Genomic DNA, 8,979 nt, shown 5'->3' on the forward strand with positions numbered 1-8,979 from the left:
CTTACCCCCCCGCCCCTCCAGCCCTCGCGAGCGCGAGCTCTGGCTCGCTGTGCCGCGTAGAGCGTAATCTCAGCGCACTCCTCCCCACGCCCCCACCCACAGGCAGAAGATGCCGGTGCAAATTCAACCAACAGCAGAGGTAAGAAGCCTCTCTGGGCCCTCACTCATCTACTCCCGCTCTGAAGGAGCATTGGCGGTGAGGCCGGAAGTCCACTCAATCCAGAGCCAGAGAGACCCCTCGGCAAATATGTATCAAGCACCTACTACGTGCCTAGCCCCAAGCCACGCCTTGGGACCAAGCCACGAATTAACTGCCCTCCCTGCCTGGCTGAGCTTCCAGCCCAGTGGGGGCGGTGGCAATGGGCTCCAACAGACCCACAAATATAAAATCACGAAGCGCGATAAGTGCTGTGAAAGAAAGAGCCGCGGCGAAATGAGATCACCTCACTTGGAGGCCCAGTTTAGCTCGGAGTCCTGTTTCTAGCTCTCTGATTCATCCTTAAATAAAAATGTAAAGCCCAGGCGATGTATGAATACCTTGTCGGTATTAAGATACTTGTAGATGTTATTATAAATAAAGGTAGTATTTATTGGGTGTGTCCCACGTGCAGGATGCTGTTTCATTATGAGTTATTTACCCCTCACACCATCTCTATAGGGCAGGTGCTGTTATTAACCTCATTTTACAGATGAGGAAACCGAGGCACAGGAAGGTGGTCACACGCCCCAGATCGCTCAACTGCAAGATGAAGGCTCTGGGTTTCTAACCTAGGCCGTCTCCAGGCAATCTGCCCTCAAGTCGCTTTGGCTATACCTCCTCTTCCAAATTCTAGTTCCTTCTCCAGCACTCGGGGAGGTACTCGCTGTGACCGGCTTGGAGCGCCTCCTGCCAAACACTTAAACTGCTCCTGGGTGCACTGGTTTTTCTGGCGGCCCGGAACCTTCTCCTCGCCCATCTCCGGGTCTCAGTACACAAGTCTGTGAAATGGGGGCTGCACTGGGGTTTCCCGGGTGTAGCTGCCTCTCTCCATTTCCATCCCCAATTCCTTCTGCATCTCCTTTCTCAGGACTGGGGAACCTGATGAAGAGGAGGGAACTTTCCGCAGCTCAATCCGCCGTGAGTTTGGGGAGACTTCGGGTGTTTGGGGATGCGAGCTGGTTCCAAGAACCCCTTTCCTGGTCCTCTGTGGGCGCGTGGAGCGGGGGGCTTGATCTGAAACCCGAGGTCGGGGAGTTGCCCTGCTGTGCTCCCACCTTCCAGAGGAGCTGGGGTGCCCCTCCTGCTATCCGAACTCTATGTGTTCCCCCTTAGGTCTGTCCACCCGCAGGCGGTAGAGACAACTGGTGCGATGGAACCCAGCCAGGTCCTGCAGCTCTGACTAGGCTGGAGGAGGGAGGGGGGGAGGAGGAGGGGGCGAAGGGCTGGGATAGGGGGCTTGGAGGGCTCTCCTGCCTCTTACCCTTTTCACCCACACAAAATTCCCCTGGCACCTGACGCCTCCCACCCACCTTCCGCGCGCCCACCTCCATCTGGACTGTCCTCTTCCCCAGCCCTGCCCCCACAGACTCCTCTCTGCCGCTCAGATTTCCAATAAAACGTGCTTTTCTGTCTTGACAGAGAGGTGTGGATCTGTCAGTCCCTTCGCGCGGAAAGCCTGGGCGCCCCCTTGGCCCCGGCAGAGGGCGCCCCCACCCTTGGGGAAAGGGCGGGGACGTCGGCAGTGGGCGGAGGCGGGGGCGGGGGTGGCCGGGACGGGGGCGGGCTCTCCGGGCCCCCATTGGCTACGGCCCCCTCCACACCAGGGCTCCCCCCATCTCCCCCCGACAACAGTCCGTCCCGGTTCCAGCTGCTGCAGCCGCGCCTTCACCGCCTCGGCATCCAGCCGCCCCCTGCTCCGGCTTGGCATGGCGACCCCGACCCAGGTCACCACAAAGGGTGAGCGTCGCCTGGGGAGAGGGCGCAGGGGGGCTCCGGGATCTGAGAGCTTAGGAGAGAGGATCTGGGGAGATTCCGGTACTGGAAGGGGAGAGGAATGGGGAAGGGGATGTCCCTTCCTACCATGGGCGGAGGCCCCTGCAGTGCACCCCTTGGCACCCCTCCAGGCCTCTTGGACACCCTCTCCCGGTGGTGTCGTTCCTGTGCGGGACCCGTGGTTGGAGAGCGGCAGTCCCGGGGGAAACGATGCTCGACCGGTAGCTATAGCAACCGGGTGGCTGGTCCAGCACAGCGGTGGTAGTGGACTCGAAGAGATGGGCTTCGAAGGTGGGAGCGGGTGGATCTGCAGCCCCAGAGGTTCTCGCAGATTTCAGGGTCTCTGCGGAGGGTAAGGGGAGGGGGTCCATATGCCTCTTTTTTTCTAGTGCTGGCACCTACGGTGGGTGTTTCCTGACATCTCTGACAGGCAGGTTCAGTGGGAAGCAGGGAGAAAGAGGGAAAGATAGGAGCTGGAGGAAGTGAGAGAGAGACGGAGAGAGACAGACAGAGCAAGAGAAAGGGAGACCGGAAGGAATATAGAAAGAGACTGACAGAGAGCCTGAAAGAGATAGAGACTGAGAGATAGAGGGACTGAGGCAACTATGGAGAGGGAGGCATAAAGACACAGAGGGGGAGAGAGAGAGAGATGGACCCACAGCGTGAGAGGGAAATGGAAAAGAGAAGGGGGGGTGGCACAGGGTGGGGCCCGTACCACTGCAGTGAGCCCCCATGGGCAGGGATGGGTGTCAGGACCCTCCTTCCCAGCCCACATTCGGGGTGTTGTCTGGTCCGAAAGCTGCACTTGGGTGTGCACACAGATGCCCCTCCCTACCTCCATCGCCCACACAGAGATTTACATTTCACACCATTAGCCCAATTATGCACCCCCGAAATACTCACCCCCCCCAACAGCCCCCTTTCTTGAGGCTGCTTCTGCAGAGGAACAAGGGGAAGGATGCTTCCATGGTGGGGGAGAGGTGGGAGAGGGAGGGTCTCCAGCGATGAGAGCAGGGCCAGGGGAGAGGCCAGCGGTGCTGAGGAACCTCTGGCAAGTGAAAGGAACCCCAATTCCACTCTGATCTCTCCTTCCCTGCCCGCTTTCCCGGGAGGCGGGGGCTGCTGCACTGAGCCATATCTGCAGAATTTGAAGCAGGGCGGGGGGGTGGGGGTGGGGGGGCTGCTGCAGAGGCTGGAAGCCACCCTAGGGAGAGGGGGCAGGGCTGAGGCAGCAAGCCTGGCGGGAGCCTAGTGCTTCCTTTCGCGGAGATGGTGGTTAGCAGGATCGATGGCAGCAGTCGGGCAGAGGTGGGAGGACAGATGCCCCCGCCTCCCCACACCCTTTCTCCAGTCACAGCAGGAGAGAGGACCACAGGTCTTGGGAAACCCCGGGGGAGGAAATGCATGTTGCCTGTTGCAAACCACTTAATGAAATTAATTAATGAATGAATGGATTGTTTTGGGGCGGGGGATGGCTCCCGCATCCCCCCATCCCCCACCCCATCAGAGAGCAGGAGGGTGTGTTGGGGACAAACAGAAAGAAGATGCAGGAGCACAGCTGGGCCTGGGTCCCTATCCCTAAGAAGGACCCTCGGCTTGGCCAGAAGCCAGTCCTGCAGAGGCAACAACAGGAGGTACAAAGGGAGCAGAGGCAGTCAAGGTTGGCCCCAGAGTTAGAAACCCAACCCCCAAGTCCCACACAGGACCCTATCCAGCCTGGGGTACCCAGACCCATCACCTCTCTTCACCTCTTAAGATGCCCCAGTTGCCATAGTAACCACATCCTTCCTGATGTCTCCTTGGCAACTGGCCAGGAGTGGTGCACATTCCTTCTCCTGCCTCCTGGCTCCACCCTTAGCTCAGCCTCATCCTGAGGATCCAGATTGCTGGGGCAGCAGAGACCAGAAGAGGAACTTCTGCATGGAGCAAGGAGCGCCCAGGGAGGAACCAAAGAGGACTCTGGGGCAGGCGCTCACCCACTGAGCTTCTCTGATGGTTTGGGGAGGCAGGATGTGTGGAAGCACAGGAGACAAAAGCAGGATAATTCAACTGCTCCACCTCTGATGCAGTCTCCCTGCAGCCTAGCTAGAGCTCATTCATTCATCCATCCATTCATTCATTCATTCTAGAAAACTTCTTTGAAAAACTTTATAAATGCCAGGATTAACAGTAGAGATGAATCCAATAAATTTACTCTCCATCTGGTGGGGGAGCTAAGACAGAGCACCGATGGCTCTAAAATAATGTTTCCCCATCTTGATGCTTATGAGTACCACCTTCATGATTTTTGCCCTGTCCAAATGTTCCCCACACTGATATTTATTTAACATTTTTCCTTCAAAGAATTAACTTTTAAAAAAACTTTGTTAGCTTTATTTTATACTGCCACCACAAATGGAAAATCAGGAATTTTTTTTTTTTGGTTTTACATTGAAGGCAAGTATTAAAATGATCTTAAACAAGTGTCTTCACTTTTCCGAGCCTCAGTGTTCCTCTTTTGTGGAATGAGAATGAAGATAGCACCTGTATCAGAGAGCTGCTTTGAAGATAGTGTGTTAATATGTGTAAAGTGCTTAGAAGAGAGCCTGGCATGGACTCAGTGCTATCAAATGCTGCTTAGATAAATAAATAAAGGAGAAAAGCAAATAACGTCATAACAGTCTATTTAGATATTGTTGCCTGCTGAAGGCCCTGAACCCAAGGCCAGTTTTATCTTGGGAGATTAACGAGGGTTGGAAGGTGTAGAGTCACATCAGCTCCTATTTAAGACTTGCTCTTTGAAGATTGGACAGGGAACTGAGAAGGGTGAACTTACACACTGTGAATCAGTGCTAATCAGGGTCTTGCCTGGGTGCCACCTGCATGAGTCAGTTTAAACTAGAGTATGCTGTGGTAACAAATAGTACCAAAAATCTCAGTGGCTTCTCACAATGAAGGTAGATTTCTCATTTAGACTATATGGCCACCACAGGTCAACTGGGTGGGGGGGTCTCTACTCACCAAAGAAAACTGGAGAAGCCACGATCTTGAGCATTCATATCACCAGGCCAAAGACAAAAGAGAGCTCTTGCGTGGGCACTTAAATGCTGCAGGCTGGACTTACAGTTCATTGGCCTGAATTAGTCATATGTCCCCCTTCCCAACCTCGAGGTAGCCATCCTTCCTGAGCCTGGATAGGGGAAGAACTTGAATGACAACATGTGGCATCTCCCTGGCACTCCTGATACCCCACCCCCACCCCTGCTCCCCTAGTGGTGCATGTTTTGCAGAATTGTGCTCTAATCGAGGCAGAGTGTACTAAAAGCTGTCCGAGGAATTAGGGAAGCCTCAGGATGGGTTTCTTGAATGGGAAGGATGTTCTGAGCTCTCCTGAAGGGGAATATAGTTTGAGACAGGGAGGTGGGAGTTGGGAAAAAGTAAATCCACAGACACACAGACACATACACGTTTTATCCACACGTTAACATTTATGAAATCAGAGTGAGTCTTCCAATGGATGAGTATGTTTTATGTGGTACAGCTACATACATATGCATGCATATACACACACACTGGGAAAGTTATTACAAAGTCAATTTTGAATCTTTAAATTGATGTCTGAGAAATAAGTAATATAGGATATATATAATATAGTATGATATAATATAATATAATATAAAATTTTGGACAGCTCTGCTCTGCTGGATTTGGTGGCAGGAGCAAGTGGATGAGAGCAGTAGCCACAGTGCCTGCCTTTTGGAGCTCTCAGATGGCTGAGAAGTTTCAGGGAGTGTTCAGGGGAAGCCGATACACACAGCAGTCTGCTCAGCAGTGGGATTGGAGTCTCAGCATCGTATGCAAATGGAAGTATATATGTGTATTTCAGGAAATGAGTCCATGCTTGCGTTAGACCTCCAGAGGGGGCTAGGACCAGGACCGCCATGTATGGTTAGGTAGGTTGTACACTGTACAAGGGAAGATATCGACCAATGGAATGAGTGGGGGCTGGAATCCAGCCTATGCTCCTCTCTTTAAGCTTTGTGTCTGGCCATGAGGCTACATCATCCAGAGCAAGAGGTCTCATTATCTGATTTCTACACAGAAACCACTGGACCAGTGGCCCCATCAGGACCCTCAAAAATGTTAAGAAGCTCATTGTTGAAATTTTTTTCCCCCTCTCTTTCTTTCTCTGCCTTCTTGCCACAGTTCCTCAGGAACCTGACCCATTTTACTACGGTGAGTGGCAGATTCTGTGATGAGGGTACCCTGGGGCTGGATGGAGGGGTGGCTGTAGATCCCCATGGGTCACTGCTGAAGTGGCTTCAGCTGTGGCTACATGCTATGTGCTGGCCCACTGGCCATGTGACCATGTGGATATAATTCACATCAGCTGGGCTCATGGAGGGTCGAGTCAGACTTGGGGAGGGGGTACCCTCTATGGACCCTCTTCAGGCTTCACCAGCACTCTGGGCTGGTGCACTGGGATCATCAGAGAAGCAAACAACTCTGACACCAGGCTGTCGGGATTTGAATCCTGGCTTATCCACTCACTAGCTGTGTGGCCTTGAGCAAGGAATTTTGCCTCTCTGGGCCCTTCTGTAAATAAAGAATAGTAATGGTTCCCACCTATAAGGACTGTGGGAAAGAGTTACTCGGATGATATCATTAAATCTTCCCCACAGCATTGAAGCTCAAAAAATTACTCCAGGTCTAGCAGAACTGACCCCAGTTCCCCCTCTAAATACCCTCCTGCCCTCTCCCATTGCTCACTCATACCCCTTCTCCATACGCCAAGTTCTTTCCTGCCTCAGGGCCTTTGCACTTACTGTTCCCTCTGCCAGAATACTCTTCCTCTAGTTCTCCACACAGCTCCTTTTTCTTCTTCAGGCCTCAGATCAAATAATGACTGTCTACTAGGAGAGGCCCTCCTGACTCCCCAGCAAGAGGGGCTACACCCACATCTAGCCATGGTCACATGACTGAGTTTTTTGGCTTTCTTTTGTTTATCACAATATGAACGACAACTCCCTGAGGGCAGGGGCCTGGGCTGCTGCTGGTAGGGAGTGGATGCTTTATAAATTAATATTTTGATAAATGTTCACTACAGCATACTAGACAAGAATAATTCTTATGAAGGAAAATAAAAGAAAGAATGAGATTAGGAAATGTTGAGGAGAGCATGGAAAATTCTAAATGAGACAGCCAGAGAATGTGTCACTAACATTTGAATAAAGCCCAGAAGTTGGTAAGGGAGGGATATTTGGGGGAGGAGCTTTCAGGCAGAGGGTCCAGCAAGTGCAAAAGCCCTGAGGTAGGACCATGCCTGATAGGCTCCAGGAACTGCAGGGAGACTGGTGTGCTTGGAGTAGGGGATTGAGGAGGAGAGTGGAGTGGGATGAGCTCTGAGAAGGGATAGGAACTAGATGGTACAGGGCCTCATGGGCTATGGGGAGGACTTTGGCTTTTCCTTGCAATGCAGTGGAAGTTGGAGGGGGTGGAGTGGTGTGCTCTGAACTCAGGAAGACCCTGATCAGACTCAGGTGTTAACAGGATCCCTATGGCTGGAGGGTTGAGTAGGGGGATGGGTGACAGAGAGACCACAGAGAAGGTTGTTTGCTGAAAAATATACATATATATATATATATATATGCAATAGAGGAAGGTCATATCTATATCAATATCTATGGCCGAAGAATCCAGAGTAGGGTAAAGAGGAGAGGTTAAGGGGAGCGCCCAATGCCCAAGGCCATGCACTTGATCCTCACGTTGACCCACTGGAGGAGCCTGCAGCCTTGAACCCAGGCCAAGGCTCCAGGCGAGCTGAGGTGCTACCCCCACTTTGATGTCCTCCAATATCTTCCCCAGACTATGATACTGTCCAGACCGTGGGCATGACTCTGGCTACCATATTGTTCCTGCTGGGCATCCTCATCATCATCAGTAAGTGTGACCCCTTCTTGGGCTCCAAAGCCCTGGGCACCTACAGTTCCCCTGCTGGCTTTTGTCCAGACCCTTATGTCCTGTCTCCTTGTTCTGTTCTGTCTCTGTCCTAACAGGCAAGAAGGTGAAGTGCAGGAAGGCGGACTCCAGGTCTGAGAGGTCCGGCAGCAGTGGGGAGAGACGGGGAGGGGTGGGAGCAGCCTGGGCCGCAGGGGTGCTGCCAAACAAAAGGGCCCCCAGGACCTGCCAGGTGTTTCCCAGAAAGCCTGCGCAATTGAGCCTCTTTATGCTTTTCTCTCTCATCTTTGCTTCCACAGCCCAACATGCAAATCCTGTAAGTCGGAGCTTCCCTCCTCAGGTGAGGGTGTGAAAGGGTGTGGTTCTGGGAAGATGGGTGGGAGCAGGGAGGGGAGTCAGAGGGGAAACTGCCCTGGATGTCCCTAAGAATGGGGCCACCAACGATGGAGCTGAGACCCTGCAGATCAAACGTATTAAAACACGAGGTTAGCGGGATGTGAAATGTCCTAAAGAGTCCTTGAAACTGCCCAGAAACAAGTACCTAATCTCATAAAAGCAAGGGTGAACTAATTCCCCAGATGAGAAAGCCACAGCCTGTGGAGAGAGGGGTCCACATGGGAAAAGGATGCTGGCAATCAGAGCGAAGGCAGAGTTGAGCGCTAGAGAAGGCAGGAAGACAGAATGTTTTCCAGACCTTACTGTCGGTTGGGAAGATCTAGGATGAAATGACTGAGAAAAAGGGAGGAAGGCAGGCAGGAAGGCAGGCTTGTGAATAATTGTATCAAAAAACAAAAGGAGAGACATATAGAATACAGGTTTTCAAAATTGATATTGGCAAAGAGAGAATATAGGAGAGAATATGAGGAGTGTGAGGATGGAAAGTATAGGATAAAGAGTGAAGAGGATGGGGGTGTAAGCGGAGGTGGAGGGTACAGGAGGGGAGTATAGGAGGGGACAGAGGAAGAGGGGGAAGGAGTCGTTAGAAGGGGCGGAGAATGGAGGAGGAAGGTGGAATGTGGGGGGGTGAAGGGAGGGGGGAGGGTGGAGGGGGTGGAGGGGGGAGGAGGGGG

At 52.6% G+C, this 8,979-nt stretch overlaps 1 protein-coding gene across 4 annotated transcripts in view; it reads left to right on the top strand.

Moving 5' to 3' along the window:
- Nucleotides 1-8,979, top strand: part of FXYD7 (FXYD domain containing ion transport regulator 7) — a 13,088-nt gene that overhangs the window by 2,058 nt on the left and 2,051 nt on the right. The window contains exons 5-11 of one of the 4 annotated variants that reach the window (XM_028478181.2): nt 1,068-1,117; nt 1,313-1,364; nt 1,832-1,936; nt 6,158-6,187; nt 7,817-7,891; nt 8,008-8,050; nt 8,209-8,225. In XM_028478181.2, coding sequence (XP_028333982.1) covers nt 1,068-1,117; nt 1,313-1,364; nt 1,832-1,936; nt 6,158-6,187; nt 7,817-7,891; nt 8,008-8,050; nt 8,209-8,225 — 372 coding nt within the window. Of the gene's footprint in view, nt 1-1,067; nt 1,118-1,312; nt 1,365-1,831; nt 1,937-6,157; nt 6,188-7,816; nt 7,892-8,007; nt 8,051-8,208; nt 8,250-8,979 lie in introns of all 4 variants that reach the window. The other 3 variants (XM_028478182.2, XM_028478179.1, XM_028478180.1) reach the window with 3 other exon arrangements.

The sequence above is a fragment of the Physeter macrocephalus genome, chromosome 17 (genome assembly GCF_002837175.3).
Source record: "Physeter macrocephalus isolate SW-GA chromosome 17, ASM283717v5, whole genome shotgun sequence".
NCBI classification, from domain to species: domain Eukaryota; kingdom Metazoa; phylum Chordata; class Mammalia; order Artiodactyla; family Physeteridae; genus Physeter; species Physeter macrocephalus.